The sequence below is a fragment of the Nomascus leucogenys genome, chromosome 3 (genome assembly GCF_006542625.1).
Source record: "Nomascus leucogenys isolate Asia chromosome 3, Asia_NLE_v1, whole genome shotgun sequence".
NCBI lineage: Eukaryota > Metazoa > Chordata > Mammalia > Primates > Hylobatidae > Nomascus > Nomascus leucogenys.
Window position 1 is genome coordinate 39,088,739 of NC_044383.1, and position 23,027 is coordinate 39,111,765.

The 23,027-nt window shown below is 38.7% G+C and overlaps 1 protein-coding gene across 3 annotated transcripts in view; it reads right to left on the reverse strand.

The window, feature by feature from the left end:
• The window catches only part of TBC1D12 (TBC1 domain family member 12), a 143,203-nt gene that overhangs the window by 59,271 nt on the left and 60,905 nt on the right, over positions 1-23,027 (reverse strand). For all 3 annotated transcript variants that reach the window (XM_030809240.1, XM_030809241.1, XM_030809239.1), the window contains exon 3: positions 3,196-3,311. In XM_030809240.1, the coding sequence (XP_030665100.1) occupies positions 3,196-3,311 (116 nt within the window). The remainder of the gene's footprint in view (positions 1-3,195; positions 3,312-23,027) is intronic.

The window sequence follows — 23,027 nt, forward strand, 5'->3', positions numbered from 1 at the left end:
CAAATGATTTGCTGGGCACAGTTTAGGAGATCTAGTCTTCTATTTAATAAGGTGAAATTTGCAGATCTAAATAGACCTCTTCTCTGCACAACCTCACATCCCACATCTAGACCTCCCATATGGTCTAGACCCCACTGCTCACCTCCTGCTGTGCAGCCCAGTTCCTAACCAGAATCAGTCTGTGGCCTGGGGTTTGGGGAACCCTGCTGTAGAATAATTTCTATCTTCTTCCAGATGCCACCTCATGGTCGAAGCACTGGCATTACCAGTAGATAAGACACAAAAGCAGAACAGGCCTCTTGAACCTGCCTGCATCCATAAACAGAAGAAACCTAAGATTACTCAGATCTCTGTTCTAGCTTCTTGGGCTATAACTAGGTAGATGTTAGCTGGCCCAAGTCTGCTAGAAGAGTATTCTGAGGGAGATAAAGTACAAAGTTCCACTTTAGTACTCAGGTTGTACCCACGTATTCCCATGTACAGTTTTCTTCCCCTCATCTGGTTTTATACTCAATAAAATTGAAGGTTTCATTCTCTTCTGTTCTCCATTATCTATTTTTCAACCGGTTGAAGTAGAAGAAGAAGAAACAAGTGATTAAACACCCTCATACTCCAATACCATGAAGACACTTTGTTGGCTTGTTTTAGTTACATACATGTAAGTCATACAAATAACTTCCCCCCACCAAAAAGACCCCTTCAAATTTAAAAAGGTGAACAAAATTGTTAATTAACCACAGCATCTCAGTGTTGAGTGGAACACTAGAAACCAAATTCAGTCTCTATATTACAGAGGAGCAAACACACAGAAACAGAATAAAAGCTATAACATATATTATAATTAATATAACTACAGATAGTTCAAGAGAGTGAAAATAAAAGTACTTTTTTCAGCTGTTTATATATTTTTGTACACTGAGTTCTTTTCATAATGTTATTGTACTTACCATATTATTTCAAGCCAATTTCATTGAACATTATTTCAAAGAATTGTTTGTGTGTGACAAGAAAGGTACAAGAGAAGTAGATACAACGGAAGGCTGAAGAAATCACCAAAGACTTGATAGAAAAGATAAAGCCTAATCCTTAAGGATTGAGTAAGTAAGAAGTAGAAATAAGATAAAAGCCTTCCAAGAGAGGGGAATAACATGAGCAAAGGCATGGAGGCAGAACCTAAAGAGGCAGATATGATATGAAATAGAGTATGGTGTAAAGAAATATTTGTCCCCAACACTGTCTAGAACAGAACTTTTTGAGTGATATTTTCGTAAACGCTTTCTGGGAATAAATTAACATTCCCCATAAAAAGCATAATCCATTTCAGATAGATTTTATCAAGCTTAAGCAAGAGCTCTTTTGGGAACTTATGTATGTACTCAGCTGACAGCTGCAAAGTCTAAAGATCTTTAACAAGTTATTCTTTTCTTGTTTATCTAACCACTCTTGTTTTCCTATAAACGTCTCCACCAAGAAAGGAATCTTTGAATTGGCCTGGTTCATTTTCATCCCTGGAAGCAAGTCTGAAATAAAATTTCACACGTTCTCATAACTAAGTTTCTAAAACATTTTTTTTAAACAATGAAAAGACGATTATAAACATACTCATCAAATCCTAAAAGAGGAGCATTGCAACCACAATTCATTAGTATGAGGGAATGTAACCAGAATAAAATAATAATGTACTTAATAAGTCCGGCTTTTTTTCTCTTGCAATGTCCAAAAAATATTCTACACTCTTCTATTTGGCTCCAGACTCTTTTATTATGTTCATCAGGAAAATGGGTAGAAAAAGGTCCAGATTAGGAAAATGGCAGGAAAGGCTAGGAAGTTTTACATTAAAAAAAAAGAGAGAGAGAGAGAGAGAGAAAGAATTCTTTAGCCAGGTGTGGTGGTGTGCACGTGTAGTCCTAGCTACTCGGGAGGCTGAAGTGGCAGGATTGTCTGAGGCCAGGAGTTCGAGGCTGCAGTAAGCTATGATTGTGCCACTGCACTACAGCCTGGATGTCAGAGCAAGACTCTGCCTCTACAAATTAAATTAAATTAAAAAGAAAGAGAGGGACAGAGGGAGAATTCTAGTAAAAGAAAAAGAATTGATCCAGAGAACCCAAGGAGGAGAAAAAGAGCTAAGAACCAAGTGTCTTGCTTTAGGATGTGTTTTGTTTAATAATAAATCAGACAATGTTCTGATGTACAGCAGGAAAAGAATAATTTAAGATGTTTTGCTGAGCATTAAGAAAGTATTCTTAGGCTGGGCATGGTGGCTAACACCTGTAATCCCAGCACTTTGGGAGGCTGAGATGGGTGGATCACCTGAGGTCAAGAATTCAAGACCAGCCTGGCCAACATGGCGAAACCCTGTCTCTACTAAAAATACACACAAAAAAATTAGTCAGGTATGTTGGCGCGTGCCTGTAATCCCAGCTACTCAGGAGGCTGTGCCAAAAGAATGGTTTGAACCCAGGAGGCGGAAGCTGTAGTGAGCTGAGATCGCACCATTGCACTCCAGCCTGGGTGACTGAGCAAAACTCTGTCTCAAAAATTAAAAATTAAAAATAAAACAAACAAACATAAATAAATAAATAAGAAATGTATTCTTAATAATAATAGTAGGCTCCCAGCCGGGTCAGCTCACTCCTCTCTTGGGAGTGTACTCTTACTTCCTTAATAAAACTTTTGCTTACCTAAGTAGTTACATAGTACAAAAGGCAAAGACAAGCACATCTTAAATACATACTAAATGTCAAGAAAGGAAAAATAACTGCCCTATCATGTTAAGATGGAGGAGCAGAGAGTTGAAATAGAAACAGACATAAAGAGCCAATACTTTATTATGTTTCATATATTAACTCACAGAGACCTCCAGAAAATACGCGTAAGTCTTAGACAACAACAATATACTCTCTACTAGGGCCAGCAGTGCATGCCTACAATCCTGGAAGGGGAGACTGAGGCAGGAGGATCACTTGAGTTTGAGAACAGCCTGGGCAACATAGCAAGACCCTGTCTCTAAACAAACAAAAAACCCAAGAAAAATATATTCTCCCCAAATAGTTTTAGGATAGACAACAGGGATTAAATTTTGTAAAAATTAAATCCTTTCTCAATATCTTTCTCGCTATCTTTTAAAATAGTGAACAAAATTAAATTTAACTTTAAAATATAAACAATGTTACTGATTATCACTAAAATACTTACGATGGTCGATCTTCAAGAATCAAGGCAGTGGTTGAAAGTGGCTCAAATTCAAAATTCTTGCGTCTTGAAGACTGAGGTGGTGGTTTACAGGTCCTCCCTGTTCGTGCTTCATATTCCTAGAGTAAATTAAAACATACCTTATGCAGAAACTGCTCCAACATAGCTTGTATTATTAAATCTGTATCATTAAAAATATTATGCTATAATGAGGGATACATACAATTCAAAAAATAATTTGGTAAAAATATCAAGCAGACAAAAAATAAAAGTTCTTTTTTTTGGAGGTGGAGGGGAGCTGGGAGCAGTGGCTCATGCTTATAATTCCAGCCCTTGGGAGGCTGAGGTGGCAGGATTACTTGAGCTCACGAGTTCAAGACCAGCCTGGGCAAGGGTCAACACCTCACCTCTACTAAAAACAAAACATAAAAAAAGTTGTTTTTTTTTTTTCCTGAAGCAACCTAAACTATAAATACATATTACATACAAAGTATCAAAATGTAAGAGAAGGAAAGACAGAAATACACTAGATTAATTAAAGTTTTAGGGAGACATGCTTAATTGCCTTCTATGATATCAGCTATCCAGGCCATCTTTGAATAATCTACAAGTAGATAAGCCTACTTCCTTTTTTTGTCTTTCGTTTTTTTTTTTTTTTCTTTTTCGGGAGAACAGGGTCTCGCTATATTGCCCAGGCAGGTCTCGAACTCCTGGGCTCAAGCTATCCTCCCGCCTTTTGCCTCCCTGAGAGCTGGGATTACAGGCGTGAGCCACCGCGCCTGGCCAGATAAGCCTACTTCCTAAACCTTCAGTTAGATCAGTGATTAAAACGTTGAGACAAGATACAGATAATGCCACTGTATTGCTCTGAAGATCCCTCTCAAGGGTGACATTCAACCTCTAATGAAATGATAGTTTTGGATTTCAATCTACTATTACAAATAGATCTACTTACTCTAAATTTAAACAACACTTTGATAACACGTTTTATTCAAAAATATAGCCACAGACTGTCAAACATTTCACTAAAATTAAGAAACTTTCCATAGTATTCTTCTAATTCATCCAACCTGATAATTCTAATTAAAATAAATTAATTTAATATATGGTAAACACATTTAAATTTCTCCATTCAAGTATTCTTTCATAAATGTTCCCAAACTTCTGAAATTTATTTATAGAAATTTGCCAAAGATCAATACCAAATTTACCAGCTTGCAAGTTTCAGTACCCACATTTTTTCCTTTCTAAAAAATCAAGCTAGCATCTGATCATCTCCAGGCACTAGTTATATTTTTCATTACTTTCTCAAATATTACTCAATGATTTCATGAACTATGCAAGTCCACTGTTGGCTAGAGAAGACACTGATTTATATGAAGAAAATAAAATGCACTTAAAGTGGTCAGATATTTTACTTTTTAGTTGCTTAACTACAATTGCCTATAATTATTTTAATACTATTGTTACATCTTTTTCAACTCAAAGCCTATTTCTCCTTACTCAATTGGGCAATCGTAAAATGAGACCTGATAGTTCCATACCTCTTAAAAATTAGATAATCTTTTTTTCTTTTCTTTTCTTTCTTTTTTTTTTTTTTTTTTGAGATGGAGTTTTGCTCTTGTTGCCCAGGTTGGAGTGCAGTGGCATGATCTCGGCTCACTGCAACCTCCGCCTCCCGGGTTCAAGCGATTCTCCCACCTCAGCCTACTGAGTAGCTGGGACTACAGGCATGTGCCATCAGGCCTGGCTAATTTTTTTGGTATTTTTAGTAGAGACAGGGTTTCTCCATGTTGATCAGGCTGGTTTCAAACTCCTGACCTTGTGACCCGCCCACCTGAGCCTTCCAAAGTGCTAGGATTACAGGCGTGAGCCACCGCGCCCGGCCTTGATGATCTTCTTGAAGCTTAACCTTAATTGAGATATTACTTTTAAAAAACAACTTATGTTGTCTTATAAACTTCAGCTTACCTTGTGGTTCCAGCCACTGTTTATAAAGTTTCATATTCATCTTTAGTTCTGCATCTTCCCTTCCATCTACTATATCTATGCTCTGCTTATCTGAGAGTTCCCTTGCATCACCACATTGGGTTTTTAGAAACTTCTCCTCTATCAAATTATTCAGGATTGTGTGTACTTATGTTTATTAACTCTCATCTCAAAGAACCATACAGCCGTTCATAATCAAAAACAATAATGTCACTCATTTCTTTTTGTCTTTTCCAATTTTCTTTCCTAATATCTAGAATATATAATCAAGTTCAATGTCTCTTTTCTTCATTACAAACTCCAATGTAATAAATCCCTTTTCTGCTCATGTTTTTCTTACCAAAAATTATAGAAAAACAATAAATTTGTTATAATTTCAATGGTGTTTTATTTTCCTACAAGGTAACCTGGTTTCACTGCCAAACAGAATACCATGAATATTATCCAATAAAACATTTTCCATGCAAACAAAGGCCAAGCACATAGACAGCAAAATAAAACTTTTAAACCAATATATTAATAACAACTAACATTGACTGACACTGTGTAACCATGCACTGTTAGGGCCCTCCCAGTGGAGAAAAACTGAGGCACAAAGATGTATACTCACTTGCTGAAGGTCATTACTAGCAGGCAGTTTGGCTCCAGAGTCTGCCTTTTAACAATCTATTATCTTGCTATATTAACAGGCAGTAAAGTAGCTATATATAACATAAAAAATTTTTTTTTGTAGAGATGGGATCTCCTTAGGGTTGCCAAGGCTGTTCTTGAACTCCTGGGCTCAAGCAATCCTCCCTCCCTGTCTCCCAAAGTGTCAGGATTACAGGTATGGGCCACTGTGCCTGGCTGATGAAAATTTAAAAGAATGAGATTAATAAAATCATTCAGTGAAAGGCTCATTGGGGTAGATCAGACTGACAATGCCTGAATCCCCAATCCACTTAAATATCACAAAAAGAGACCCCCAGACAGTATATTTCTTGTATGATACAATATGAAGTATACACTACCATTCTTGAAATATTCTTTCCAAAAGAAAAATCAAAGTTAAATATAATTAAGCCTATAGAATTGTGTTCTCCAATATTGTGGCCAAAGTTAGTAATAACCAAATAAGCTGATACATATTTAAATATGCATAAAATTATCAAGAAGTATTAAGAGGTTCTCTGGAGAGTGAGACTAGAAATGAAGGGCTTTTGGTTCACCTTATGAAACCAGTGTTGATTGGCTTTGTAAACAACAAAAAATAAAGTATATCTTATGAGAGCTCACTCATGGCCATGGTGGATGACGGACAAAGACCTTACTAAAGAGGTGGGATCAGAACTGGAGCAAAAATGACGGGTACTGATAGGCAGAAAAAATTAAAAGAACAGGTCAGCAGGAGCAAACAAAGGCATGGATCAGGGAAACACATTAATCTCACTGACTAGGAAAAATGATGAGAAATAAGATTAGAAAGGTGTGGGTTAAATTACAGGGCCTTTCACTGGCTAAAATATTTGGACTTAATCATGAACAAAATGGGAAACCACTGAAAGTTTGGATAAAGCCAAGTTTGATGAAAGCTGTCCTTTATAAAACGTGAACTAAGTATACATTTAATATATGAAGCAACTCAAAATGAAGCAGCTAGAATATAACTTATGTATCTACAAGAGGAATGAGCTTTTTTTTTTTTTTTTTTTGGAGATACAGAGTCTTGCTCTGTCACCCAGGCTGGAGTGCAGTGGCACAATCTCAGCTCTCTGCAACCTCCACCTCCAGGGTTCAGGCCATTCTCCTGCCTCAGCCTCCTGAGTAGCTGAGATTACAGGCATGTGCCACCATGCCCGGCTAATTTTTGTATTTTTCATAGAGACAGGGTTTCACCATGTTGGCCAGGCTGGCCTCGAACCCCTGACCTCAGATGATCCACCCACCTCAGCCTCCCAAAGTGCTGGGACTACAGGCGTGAGCCACTGCACCTGACCTAGGAATAAGTTTTGTACAGAATCGTCACTCAAACATCATTCACATAAGAAGTTGTATTCTAGCACTTTCCACATACATCCTTGTCATAAAAGTGCTGTAAATTTCTAGAGTAATAATAATAAAAAAGCTTTAAAACATTGCATGAGCTCATCTTTATCAGAAAATAGCACAGATTTCCATATCAAAATAACTTAAATATTTGCTGAATAAATTAAACATGCCATCCTAATGCAATCAGAATTACAAATTATATAGCAGCACTCCTGGATAATAAAATAAAAAGTAAAAAAAAAAAAACCGAATTACAAATTGTATTAGAAATAATACGGCTGGGCACAGAGGTTCACGCATATAATCCCAGCACTTTGGGAGGCCGAGGTGGGCAGATCACTTGTGCCTAGGAGTTCAAGACCAGCCTGGGCAACATGGTGAAATCCTGTCTCTACAAAAAATACAAAATTAGCCAAGTATGGTGGCATGCACCTCTAGTCCTCAGCTACTTGGAAGGCTGAGGTGGGAGATCACTTGAGCCAGGTTGTGGAGGCTGCAGTGGGTCATAATCATTCCACTGCACTCCAGCCTGGGTGACAGAGTGAGACCTTCTCTCAAAAATAATAATAATAGGCCAGGCGCGGTGGCTCATGCCTGTAATCCCAGCACTTTGAGAGGCTGAGGCGGGCGGATCACGAGGTCAGGAGATCGAGACCACGGTGAAACCCCGTCTCTACTAAAAATACAAAAAATTAGCCGGGCGTGGTGGCGGGCGCCTGTAGTCCCAGCTACTCGGAGAAGCTGAGGCAGGAGAATGGCGTGAACCTGGGAGGCGGAGCTTGCAGTGAGCTTAGATCGCGCCACTGCACTCCAGCCTGGGTGACAAAGCGAGACTCCGTCTCCAAAAAAAAAAATCATCATCAACATCATCAAATATTAACATTAGTACTTTCAAAATTCATCACAAGATTATATGCTATTTATTAAGATGTTTTTGATTATATATAACAGAAAATCCAACTCAAACAGGTTTAGGCAAATTTATGAGCTCTTAAAACTGAATATTCCATACAATCAGTTAACTTTGGACTCTGTTTGACCAAGAGGTTCACAGCATAAACATCAATCAGCAACTCCATTTCTCTACTGTTCTCTCAGTTCTCCCCTCCTCCATGTGATCTGAAGATGTAATGAGAAATTTAAGTAAGTACTGATTTTCTTTTTTTTTTTTTTTTTTTTTTTTTGAGTCAGAGTCTGGCTCTGTCCCCCAGGCTGGAGTGCAGTGGCACCATCTCAGCTCACTGCAAGCTCCGCCTCCCGGGTTCACGCCATTCTCCTGCCTCAGCCTCCCGAGTAGCTGGGACTACAGGCGCCTGCCACCATGCCCTGCTAATTTTTTTGTATTTTTAGTAGAGACAGGGTTTCACTATGTTGGCCAGGATGGTCTCGAACTCCTGACCTCGTGATCCGCCCACCTCGGCCTCCCAAAGTGCTAGGATTACAGGCTTGAGCCACCGCGCCCGGCCGTAAGTACTGATTTTCATCTACATTCCTAAAAGTTAGGTATATACAAATTGGCAAAAAAAAAATTCTTCAGAGACATAGGGTAGACTCCCACTTGGTGAACTGGGTAAAACTCACACCAACTTTCTTGCTGCAAACAATCTCTGCAGTCCCTGACAAAGGGGGAACAAACAAGATAAGCCTGAGGACCACTCAACTGTTGTGCCTGGAGGCAATACTGAACATCAGGGCAGGAAGGAGGACCCCAAAGGAAGCTTGGCTGTTAGTTTGGAAAGGCCAAAGGGCTAGAATTTTGGGGACACAGTAGTAGAAAAGGAAGTGCTCCATCAAGAAAGAACTCCAGGTCCTGCACAGTGGCTCACACCTGTAATCCCATCACTTTGGGAAGCTGAGGCGCATGGATTACTTAAGGTCAGGAGTTCGAGACCAGCCTGGCCAGCATGCTGAAACTCTGTCTCTATGAAAAATACAAAAATTAGCTGGGCATGGTGGCATGTGCTTGTAGTCCCAGGTACTTGGGAGGTTGAGGCAGGAGAATCACTTGAACCCGGGAGGCGGAGGGTTGCAGTGAGCCGAGATCACCCCACTGCACTCCAGCGTGAGTGACAGAATGAGATTCCATCTCAAAAAAAAAAAAAAAAAAAAAAAAGGAAAAACTCCAGAAACCAGCATAGCAGTATTCCTGAATCTTTAGCTGAATACTGATCTACACATGTGTACAATAAAACCCTACAAAGCTGGGCAAAGAAGAACTTTTGGGAAAAGAACAATAACCTGAGGAGCTATAAGCAAAACACTTCCCAGAGCTTACCCAGGGGTGAGAATTATTCACATTATCACCCACCAGAATAAAAAGTCATCACTGGGAATACACAAAACATTCAGGAGAAACCCAGAAGGTCTCCTCTTTGTTGGATGTAAGACATTGTGAATTTTAGATGGCTGAGGGCTGAATAATGTTTGATTTTGTTCTATCCAGAAGTTAAGCTTCTTGTTCATCAGTTTGAATCTTTTATGGCTTATTTATAAACGTTTTTTAGTTCACATCTAACGTAATTTTTTCTTTGGAGCTAATTTATCCCATAACTAAGAAATTATCAATGAACTTACTTTCTTCTGCAATGTTTAATCTGTGATTAATGTCACCCAGTAAAATATTCACTTCAGATCTTGCATATTAAAAACTGTAGCACTGTTATCAATCAACTTGAGAACAGAGCAACAGAAACTATCCAAAATTAAGCAAAGAAAGGGAAAAAAATTGAAGAAATATAAGCAGAGCTTTAGGGAACAATATCAAGCAGCCTAAATTATGTGTAATTGGAGTCTTGGTACGAGGGAGAACAATATTTAAGACAATAATGGCTGAAATGTTGTCAAACTATACCCACAGACCCAAGAAGTTCAATAAATTCTAAGCGGAATACAGATAAAACCACACCAAAAGACATCATAATTATTTGCTAAAATATAATGTTAAGAAGAATATTTTAAAAGCAGCCAGAAAAAAGCATTTATGTTGAAAAGACTGAATGTGAAAAGGATTACAAGACTTTCCCCCTAAAATTATTCCAGTCAAAAGACAATAGAAAAATCTTTAAATTGCTGAAGGAAAAAAAAATGGAGAGGGAACATCTATTAACTTAGAATCCTATACCAGAGGAAATATCTTTCATAAGTGAAAGCAAAATAAAAATATTTTCAGACAAGCAATAGCTAAAAGACTTTGTTGTCAGTAGACCAGCAATATAATTTCAAGGAAATTATTCAGGTAGAAAGTATGTATCACATGAAAACATGAATATACACAAAGATAAAAAGCACCAAAAATAATAAATATAGACAAATAAAAAGGACAGTTTTCTCATTTCTTAAAATTAGAGAATATTTGGTCATTTAATACAGAAATATACTGGTAAATGAAAATAAGCAGTTTACAGCACAAAAGTTAGAAAGGAGGTAACAGCAGTACACTGTTGTAAGTTTCTTCCATTATACTCAATTGCTATAAAGTTATTTGAAGGTAGACCATGATAAATTAAAGATAAATATCATAAAAGCCCTAGTGTTGCAGTTTCTTGATGTGTAATCAGAAGACCTAAGTGTTCAGGAGATGCTTTCATGGGGTCTGCAAAGTCAGAGCTATATTCCTAATAGTGTTAATAGTTTGTCACTGCATTGACATTTGTACTAATGGTGCTCAGCAATGTTGAATAAAACTATAGGTAGCCTGGACAATATAGTGAGACATTGTCTCTACAAAAAATAAAAACATTAGCCAAGTATGGTTGTATGCGCATGGGAGTGGGGAGCTATGAGCTCACTGCTGCACTCCAACCTGGGCAACAGAGACCCTGTCTCAAAAACAAAAACTGTCAGTGCCCCGTCACAAATCAAAGCAATAAGCACTACTGATGACTGTATTCTTCAGGACATGCATTGAAGGTTTAAAAAAAAGAGGGGGAGTGGCCAGATTCATTTAAGAATGTCTGTGACAAAACAGTAAAAATTATTAATTGTATTAAATATTTATATATGAGTAAACATCTTAACATTCTGCGAGACAAAAGGAAAAGTACAGGGCCGGGCACAGTGGCTCATGCCTGTAATCCTAGCACTTTGGGAGGCCGAGGCGGGCGGATCACCTGAGGTTGTGAGTTTGAGACCAGCCTGACCAAATGGAGAAACTCCGTCTCTACTAAAAATACAAAAATTAGCCGGGTGTGGTGGTGCATGCCTGTAATCCCAGCTACTCAGGAGGCTGAGGCAGGAGAATCGCCTGAACCCAGGAGGCAGAGGTTGCAGTGAGCCGAGATAGCGCCACCGCACTCCAGCCTGGGCAACAACAGCGAAACCCTATCTCAAAAGAAAAAAAAAAAACAAAAAACAACTCCACTACACACTTGTGCAAAGGAAAAGCACTTGTGCAATACAGTTGAGTTCTAAACTGAACAAATGTCTTTTTCAAGAACACTACTTTTATTTAAAAGAAAAACTGACTGCAAACTGCAGTGGCAGTCATTTTCTAAAAATTAGACAAAGTGGGCCCTTCATCTCCATGATATTTCTCCCAGAAAACCATAAACCCACTCAAGTCATAAGGAAATCATGAGAGAAACCTAAATTGAAGACCACTCTAGAAAATAATAGACCAGTACTCTTCAAAAGTGTCAAGTTCATTAAAAAAAGGAAAGATGACAAACTGTCGAAGGCCATAGAGACTAAGGAATTGTGATAGCAAAATATAATGTGATATTCTGGATTAGACACTGAAAGAGAAATAGGACCTTAATAGAAAAATTGGTGAAATCCAAGTGAAGTCTGGAATTTAATTAATAGTAATCTACCAAAGTCAATTTTCTGAGTTTTGACAAATGTTCAGGGTAATAGATGCTAACATTAGAAGAAACTGAATGAGAGGTATTTATGAATTCTCTGTATTATTTTTTCAGTATCACAATAATAAAGTTATTCCAAAATCTAAAGTTATTCTGTAAATCTAAAGTTATTCCAAAATAAAAAGCTCATTAAAACAAACAAAAAAGGATGAAGTGTGCCAGTGATTTTTAAGGAATGCAACTGAAAATAAGTGTTGCCAATAATAAAATCCAGCCTTTCAGTAAGAATTAAAATGCTGCGAACTTGTAAATGCCACTATGTATGTGTGTATGTATATACATATATACATATATATATATATGTTGTCAATAGACAGCAATATAATTTCAAGGAAATTATTCAGGCAGAAAGTGTGTATCACATGAAAACATGAATATACACAAAGAGATAAAATGCACCAGAAATAATAAATATGGACAAATAAAAAAGACAGTTTTCTCATTTCTTAAAGTTTTAGAGAATATTTGGTCATTTAATACAGAAATATACTGGCAAATGTAAATAAGGAGTTTACAGCACAAAAATTAGAAAGGAGGTAACAGCAGTACACTGTTGGAAGGTTCTTACAAAACTAAGACCCAACTATATGCTATTTATAAGAAATCCACTTTAAATATAAAGACAGATACAAGAATAAAAGGATGAAACAGAAATGTCTGCAAAATATTAACTGGAAACAAGCTCTAGCGGCTAATAAATTCAGATAAAAACTTCATGTATATGTATATACATATATATATACACATATATATACGTGTATATATACGTGTATATATACGTATATATACGTGTATATATACGTATATATACGTATATATACACGTATATATGTATACACACACACACACACATATATATATATTTTTTTTTGTCGAGATGGAGTCTCGCTCTGTCACCCAGGCCTGAGTGCAATGGCACGATCTCAGCTCACTGCAAGCTCCGCCTCCCGGGTTCACGCCATTCCCCTGCCTCAGCCTCTCCGAGTAGCTGGGACTACAGACGCCCACCACCATGCCCGGCTAATTTTTTGTTTTGTATTTTTAGTAGAGACGGGGTTTCACCGTGGTCTCGATCTCCTGACCTCATGATCCGCCCACCTCGGCCTCCCAAAGTGCTGGGATTACAAGCGTGAGCCACCGCACCCGGCCTATATATATATTTTTTAAGACAAGAGTCTTGCTGTGTCGCCCGGGCTGGAGTGCAGTGGCATGATCTTGGCTCACTGTAACCTCCACCTCCCAGGTTCAAGCGATTCTCCTGCCTCAGCCTCCCAAGTAGCTGAGACTACAGGCACGTGCCACCACACTCAGCTAATTTTTGTATTTTTAGTAGAGATGGGTTTTCACCATGTTAGCCAGGATGATCTCAATCTCTTGACCTCGTGATCCACCTGCCTCGTCCTCCCAAAGTGCTAGGATTACAGGCATGGGCCACTGCGCCCAGGCCTATGCCACCATATATTTAACAGCTTCCCAGAGTTAGATTTTTGTGAGAACTGTTGTTTTTTGATATTTTATAATGCAATGCTGTAACATTTGGAAGATCTACGTATCTGGTGCACCAATACCTTCCAAATGACCAATGCATGATATTATAAAACCATGCATAAATATACATATCCATGCAAAGTGCAAGAAAGACCAATGGATTTTTCTATAACAGAATTATATGGTTTCAGATTCCACACCATAACTTACCTTTAAGAAACAACCACTTGATTAATTTTGGAGTGGCATCAAAGAAGAATGCCCACAATTATCTGAAAAGACTATTAAAAAGTTCTTCTCTTTACCACATATATAACTGTGACATTTTCTTCATGTACTTAAATTTACTAAAACAATATAAAGCAAAAAACTAAATGCAAGAGTAGACATGAGAATCCAGCCTTCATTTACACCATACATTAAAGAGATCTGCAAAAATGTAAAACAATACCACTCTCCTCACTACTTGTTTTTTAATAGTCCTTTTTCACAAATATGTTGTTTTCGTTAACATATAATAGCTTTATTCTTTTGATTTTTAAATAATTAATATTTGAACATTTCAGTTTTAATTGGGGGTATAGTAATAACTGATAATCCCATAAACAAAACCCCTTTGAGGTTTTTGTTAATTAAGAATCCAAAGGGACCCCATCTCTACAAAAAAATTTTTTAAATTAGCCATGCATGGTGGTATGTGCCTGTAGTCCTAGCTACTCTGGAAGCTGAGGTGGGAGGATGGCTTGAGCCCAGGAGGCAGAGGTTGCAGTGAGCCGAGATTGCACCACTGCACTCCAGCCTGGGCAATAGAGCCAGACTTTGTCTGAAAAAAAGAAAAAAGAATCCAAAAGGATCATGAGACTAAGATGTTTGAAAACTGTTGGTCAACAGTGACCACCAAAAAAGTAAAACAAAGGCAAAGCTAATATGCTAATAGTGGCGATAAAGTGCAGTGACAAAAATACTCATTCAACCCAAAAGAGGGCAGGAGAAAAAAAAAGTGAAAGATCAGAAGAAATAATTTGAAAAGAAATAGCAAGATGGTAAATTTAAATCTGATCATATCAATAATGACAGTAAATGACATGCCATTTAAAAAATAGAGGGTATCAGATTGTATACAAAAGCAAGACCCAACTATATGCTATTTATAAGAAACCCACTTTAAATATAAAGACAGATACAAGAATAAAAGGATGAAAACAGAAATGTCTGCAAAATATTAACTGGAAACAAGCTCTAGTGGCTAATAAAGTCAGATAAAAACTTCATAAAAGGAAATCTTACCAAAGCAAAAAGGACACATCATTGACGATGTAGGGACCAATTCACCAAGACAACTTCAAAACAAAGCTTCAAAAAACAGGAAACAAAAATTGACAGAAATGAAAGGAGAAATAACCAAGTACATTATGGTGGAGATTTTATCGCTCTTCTCTCAGTTAGTGGTAGAAAAAGCAGAAAACTTAAAAAATATAAAAAATTTAACACTACCATCTAACATGACCTAAACTGACATTTATAGAATACTTCACTCAACATCGCAAAATACACACTGCTCTAAAGTACACAAGGAACGTTCAGTAATGCCCCTATATTTGGGGCATAAACAAGTCTCAATAAATTGAAAAAAACTAAAATTGCATAACATATATTGTCTGACTGTTATGGTTTGAATATTTGTCTATTTGTCCCTTCCAAAACTGGTGTTGAAATTTAATCCCCAGTGTGATAGTACCGGGTGGGGGTGGCGGAGCCTTTAAGAGGTAATTTGGTCAGGAGGGCTCTGCCCTCATGAATGGATTCATCTGCTCACAGATTAACATATTATCATGAGAGTGGGGCTGGTAGCTTTATAAGAAAAGGAAAAGAGACCTGAGCTTATATGTTCAGCTCCCTTGCCACATGACGCCCTGCATCACCCTGGGACGCTGCAGAGTTCCAACCAGTAAGAGGACTCTCACCAGATGAAGCCCCTCGACCTTGGACTTTTCATCCTCTGTAACTGTAAGAAATAAATTCCCTTTCTTTATAAATTACTCAGTTTCCAATATTCTGTAATAAGCAACGGAAAATGGACTGAGACACTGACCATCCATATTAATCATTTACGAAAACACATCCGTAAAATCCCAAGATATTTTAAAAGTAAAATAACATACTTCTACATAATCATAAGTAAAGGCAGTAACAAAAGAAAAGGAAAAGTATCTTTCATTGATTGAAAATGAAAACACTGAAATTTATGGAATGCAGCTAAAGCACAGTTAGAGGAAAATTTGTAGCTTAAAATACATTAAAAAGATAAAAGGTCTGAAATGAATGATCCACCTTAGAAAACTAGAAAAAAAGCAAAATAAATCCAAAGCAAGTGGATAGTAAATAATAAAGAAGAGAAATCAATGAACAGAACACACAAAAAATGAGAAGCAAAAATCAGTCAAAAAAAGGTGTTTCTTTTAAAACATAATAAAATTGATAAACTCTTAGTAAAACTGATGAATGAAAAAGAGAAGATAAAAATTGCCAAAATCAGGAATGCAAGAGAGATCATCACTATCCACATTTCTATCACATACCTAGCAGACATTAAAAAGATAAGAAAATATGAATAATTTAATTGCAATAAATCTAACAACATAGATGACATATAAAAATCTGTTGAAAGACATGTTACCAAAACTGACTCAAGAAGAAACAGAAAACCTGAGTAGCCCAGGCTGATGTCAAGAAAAACATTAAATTTATAACTAAAAATATGCTCAACAACAAAAAACTTCCACACTTCACTTAGATCAGTAATTCTCAACTGGGGTTGACTTTGCCCCCTTAAGGATATCTGACAATGTCTAAGACATTTCGGTTGTCACAATGAGAAGTGAAGGGGGATTACTACTGGAATTCCTAGAGGCCAGGGATACTACTAAATATCCTATATTTCACAGGAAAGCCCCTCACAATATTTACATTTAGGTCATGTAAATATTACATATTACATATTACATATTTACATGACCTAAAATGTCAAAAGTGCTGAGGTTGAGAAACCTTGGCTTAAATTATTTCACTGGTAAATTCTGTCAAATATTTAAGGAAGAAATAACACCAATTCTACACAAATTATTTCAGAAAATAGAAACAATTCTCAACTTACTAAATGATGATTGTATTATCCCAATACCAGAATCTGACAAAGGCATTAAAAGAAAATTATAGACTGACATCCCTCATGAATATAGAAGCAAAAATCCCTAACATAGTATTAGCAAACTGACTTCTGGATTTCTACTCCAGCATGTACACAGCTTAGAAATTGCCATACCAGGACAGGTGTAGTGGCTCATGCCTATAATCCCAACATTTTGTGGGGGTCAAGGTGGGAGGATCTTTTGAGGCCAAGAGTTCAAGAAGTTGCCACTGCATCCTAACAAGTAAAAACCTAAGCAAACTGAAAAATTAATAATTATTCTTAGATTCACCAGAGGCATGAAGCCACAGAGCAAACCACTGCCCCAAAACTGCAGAAACAAACACAAAGAATCACAACTTAGCAGAGCAGAAACCCAGAAGCTGAAACCTCTGGCAGTGCTGGAGTAGGAAAACATAAACTGTAAATGACAAACTGATAGAGGCTGAGTGTGGACAAGACTGAGTGTTACAACTCCAGGGGGTATGCAGCTATTTAAAAAAGGAAAAAAATAAAAAATAAAACAAAACTCCAGGAAGACCCAGTTGCATACACTTTCATGAGTTTTATTTCCAGGAACTCTACCAGGTCCTCAGAGTGAGTACTGTGGGGAAGAAATCCCCTTGTGCTTTCAGCAGGAGAGGAAAAGTAATTATTTTGAAATACTCCTTTACATTCTGTTCTTAACAAGGTCTGCCCTCGGGAGAAACTATTTTACCAGAGCCTAACCTGCTCTAACCTAACTAGGGGAAGGGAAATACACAACTCCAGCTCCCTCTGGCCATTCTGTCCTGTCAACGGGGGGGAAAAAAACAAAACTGAGAAGCACTATGAAGCATACCATTTGGTGAACCTGTACCAGAGGTACCAGAGGTACAGGTTCACCAAAAGATTAAGACCTAATCATAGGACTATAGAATGCTTCCCCTTTTCCCACACCTTACCACAACCTTACTAAAGTCCTACTTACCAGTTCCTTTTACCCACCACATTTATATCTACCTTTCAGCAAAACTTATATGGCATACTAAATGGTAAAAACCACAGTCTAAAGAGACTAAACAAGCATTAGAACCAGAGTCAGATATGATAGGAATGTTGGAATTATCAAACCTGAATTCGTTTTAAAGAGAACTATGAGTAGTCACTGCAGGCTTCAATGGAAAAAGTAGACAACATGCAAGAATAATGTAAGAGATGAAAATTTTAAGAAATAATCAAAAAGAAATACTAAAGATTAAAAAAACTGGAACAGAAATAAAGAATTCCTTTGATGGGTTGATTAGTAAATTGGACATGGCTGAGACAGAATGTCTGAACTTGAGGATATGACAACAGAACTTTCAAAACTGAAAAGCAAAGAGAAAAAAGACTGGGGAAAAAAGTACAGAATATCCGAGAACACTGGGAAAACTACAAAGAACAAGAGAGAGGGGAGGAGAAGAGAGACAGAGAGAAGGAAGAAGAAATATCTACAGCAATATGGACTGAGAATTTCCCCCCAAATTAATGTCAACACCAAATCAAAGATCCAGGAAGCTCAGAGAACATCAAATAGGATAAACATTAAAAAAAAAAAACAAACTACTTCTAGCCATATCATATTCAAATTTCAGAAAATCAAAGATCAAAAAATCTTCAAAGGCGGCAGAGGGAAAAACACCCTACCTATAGGAGCAAAGATATGAACTTATCCTCAGAAATGCAAGGAAAGAGTGGAGTGAAATATTTAAAGTGCCAAGAGAAAAAAAATTGCAAACCTAGAATTCTGTACCCTACAAAGCTATCCTTCAAAAGTGAAGGAAAAAAACTTTCTGGGACAATTATTAAGGAATTTGTTTGCCAGTCGACTTGCCTTGCAAAAAATGTTAAAAGAATTTCTTCTGAAAGCAGATATTTTTCTTTCTTTTTTTTTTTTTTTTGAGATGGAGTCTCGCTCTGTCACCCACGCTGGAGTGCAATGGCATGATCTCAGCTCACCTCAACTTCCGCCTCCCAGGTTCAAGCGATTCTCCTGCCTCAGCCTCCCAAGTAGCTGGGATTACAGGCGTGTGCCACCATGCCCAGCTAATTTTTGTATTTTTAGTATAGACAGGGACTTGAGAGGTGACAATGTGCTGGCAGCCATCACTCACTCTCGGTGCCTCCTCGGCCTCAGCGTCCGCTCTGGCCGCGCTTGAGGAGCCCTTTAGCCCACTGCTGCACTGTGGGAGCCCCTCTCTGGGCTGGCTGAGGCCAGAGCTGGCTCCCTCTACTTGCCAGGAGGTGTGGAGGGAGAGGTGCAGGCAGGAACCGTGGCTGCGCACGGCGCTCACAGGCCAGCACGAGTTCCGGGTGGGCGCGGGCTCAGCAGGCCCCACACTTGGAGCAGCCGGCCGGTGCCACTGGCCCTGGGCAGTGAGGGGCTTAGCACCCAGGCCAGTAGCTGCAGAGGGTGCGCCGGGTCCCCCAGCACTGCCGGAACACCCATGCCGCACTCGAATTCTCACTGGGCCTCAGCCACCTCCCCATGGGGCAGGGCTCAGGACCTGCAGTCTGCTATGCCCGAGCTCCCCTCAACCCCCCTGCAGCCCGAGCCTCCCTGACGGGCACCACCCCCTGCTCCATGGCACCCGGTCCCATCAACCACGCAAGGGCTGAAGGCTGTGGGCGCAAGGCGCGGGACTGGCAGGCAGCTCCACCCACAGCCCCGGCACAGGATCCACTAGGCGAAGCCCGCTGGGCTCCTGAGTCGGGTGGGGACTTGGAGAACTTTTATGTCTATTTAAAGGTTTGTAAATGCACCAATCAGCACCCTGTGTCTAGCTCAGGGTTTGTAAATGCACCAATCAGCACCTTGTGTCTAGCGCAAGGTTTGTAAATGCACCAATCACTGCTCTGTGTCCAGTTAATCTAGTGGGGACTTAGAGAACTTTTGTGTCCAGCTAAAGGATTGTAAATGCACCAATCAGCACTCTGTGTCTAGCTCAAGGTTTGTAAACACACTAATCAGCACCCTGTCAAAATGGACCAATCAGCTCTCTGTAAAATGGACCAATCAGCTCTCTGTAAAATGGACCAATCAGTAGGATGTGGGTGGGGCCAGATAAAGGAATAAACAGCAGGCCACCTGAGCCAACAGCAGCAACCCACTTGGGTCCCCTTCCACCCTGTGGAAGCTTTGTTCTTTCGCTCTTCACAATAAATCTTGCTGCTGCTCATTCTTTGGGTCTGCGCTGTCTTTATGAGCTGTAACACTCACCGTGAAGATCTGCAGCTTCACTCCTGAAGCCAGCAAGACCATGAACCCACGGGGAGGGATGAACAACTCCAGATGGAAGGAACGAACAACTCCAGACGCGCTGCCTTTAAGAGCTATAACACTCACCGTGAAGGTCTGCAGCTTCACTCCTGAAGCCAGCGAGACCACAAACCCACCAGAAGGATGAAAGTCCAGACACATCCAAACATCAGAAGGAGCAAATTCCGGACACACCATCTTTAAGAACTGTAACACTCACCACGAGGGTCCGTGGCTTCATTCTTGAAGTCAGCAAGACCAAGAACCCACCAATTCCAGACACAGTTTCACCACATTGGTCAGGCTGGTCAAGAATTTTTCTTATTCTTAATTGATCCAACAGAAAAAAGTTTTCTTAGTCTATTTTCTGTTGCTTATAACAGAATACCTAAAATTCAAAAGAATTTATTTCTTACAGTTACAGAGGATGAGAAGAACAAGGTCAAGGGGCTACATCTAATGAGAGCCCTCTTGCTGATGGTGCTCTGTAGAATCCTGAGGTGGTGCAGAGCATCATATGGTGAGGGGCTTAAGCATGCTAGCTCAGATCTTGCTTCCTCTTCTTATAAAGTCACTAGGCCCATTCCTATGATAACCCAATAATCCATTAATCCATTAATGGATTAATCCTATAAAATAGATTAATCCTCTTAAAGAATTAATCACCTCTTAAAGGCCCCCACTCTCAATATTGCCACAGTGGAGATTGCCTTTCACCATAAATTTTAGAAGGGATAAACAATCAAACCATAGCAACAGTTTGCTCAAAATAATAACATTAATAATGTGTTCAATTATGTATGCTCATGTGTGTACGCTCATATGTGAGTAAAACGAATGGCAGCAATAAAAGGCATAGGCAGAAGGAATTAGGAATGTTTTGTTATTATAGGGTATTTGCATTACACATGAAACTCCACTTTCGGGTTACCTGAAAGTGGAGTTGGCTTAGCTATAAATACGTACTGCAAACTCCAGGACAACCACTAAAAAAAGTTTTTTAAAAAAGAAGCATAACTGATATGCTAAGAAATGGGAGAAAAAGGAATCATATAAAATGTTCAATTAAAACTAAAGACTGAAAAGATGTGGAAGACAAAACTGGAAACATTATAAAGGCAACAACCAACAAACAGTAACAGAAATGAGAGATAATAATCCAACTATATCAATAATCACTTTAAATATCAATGGTCTAAATGCACCAATTAAAACACAGAGAGGCCAAGCATGGTGGCTTATGCCTGTAATCCCAGCACTTTTGGAGGCAATAGCAGGAGGACCATTTGAGGCCAAGAGTTTGAGGCTGCGGTGAGCTATGATTGCACCACTGCATTCCAGCCTAGGCAACAGAGCAAGATTCTGTCTCAAAAATAAAACAAAACAAACAAACAAATGAAGAAACAGACTGCCAAAGTGTATCACAAAACAAGGCCCAGCCACGTGTTGTCTACAAAAAAACCCACTTTAAGTTGAACAATGAGAACACATGGATACAGGGAGAAGAACAACACACACAGGGGCCTGTCAGGGGGTGGGGGGACAAGTGGAGGGAGAGCATTAGAACAAATACCTAATGCATGCAGGGCTTAAAACATAAATGACGGGTTGATAGGTGCAGTAAACAACCATGGCACATGCATACCTACGTAACAAACCTGCACGGTCAGCACATGTATCCTGGAACTTAAAGTAAAATTAAATTAAATTACGTTAAAATTTTAAAAACCCCACTTTAAGTATAAAGGCACATATAGATTTTTTAAAAAGGGATGGAGAAAGATATACCATGCCAATGATAATCAAAGATAACAAGAGTAGCTATAGTAATCTCAGACAGAGCAGACTTCGGAGCAAGGAAAGTTATCAGGAATAAAGAGGGGCATTACATAATAAAGGGGTTAATAATCCAAGAAGACACAAAAATCCTTATCATGTACGCAACTAAAAACAGAGTGGTCAAGATACATGAGGCAAAAACGGATAGAACTGCAAGGAGAAATAGATTAATCTACTATTACACTGGAGAACTTTAATGCCTCTATCAGAAATGAACAGATCCAGCAGTCAGAAAATCAGTAAGGACATAGCTGAACAATAGTACCGTCAGTCAACTGGATGTAATTGACATCTGTAAACTACTGCATCCAACAGCATCAGATGAAACATTCTTCTCAAGCTAACATGGAACATTCACCAATACAGACTACATTCTAGGCCATAAAATACACCTTAACAAGTTTAAAATAGCAGAAATCATAAAATGTCTGCTCTCAGATCTCAATTAAATTAAACTAGAAATTGACAGAGATAGCTGAAAAATCCCCAAATACTTGGAGATTAAACAACACACTTCTAAATAACACATGTGTCGGCTGGGCACGGTGGCTCAAGCCTGTAATCCCAGCACTTTGGGAGGCCGAGGCGGGCGGATCACGAGGTCAGGAGATCGAGACCATCTTGGCTAACACGGTGAAACCCCGTCTCTACTAAAAATACAAAAAATTAGCCGGACGTGGTGGTGGGCACCTGTAGTCCCAGCTACTTGGGAGGCTGAGGCAGGAGAATGGCGTGAACCCAGGAGGCGGAGCTTGCAGTGAGCCGAGATCGCGCCACTGCACTCCAGCCTGGGGGACAGAGCAAGACTCCGTCTCAAAAAAAAAAACAAAACACATGTGTCAAAGAAGAAATCTTAAGGGTAACTTAAAAATATTTTTAACTATATGAAAATGAAAATACAACTTACAAAAATTTGTGAGATGCAGCAAATACAGTATTAGAGGCAAAAGTATTGCTTTGAATGAATACATGAGAAAAGAAGAAAGATCTAAAATCAATCATCTAAGCTTCCACCTTAAGAAACAAGAAAAATTCGAGCAAATTAATTACAAAGTAAGCAGAAAGAAATAAATAAAAGAGCAGGAATCAATAAAATTGAAAACAGGAAGTCAGTAGAAAAAAATCAACAAAACCAAAAGCTAACAGTTCTTTAAAAAGACCA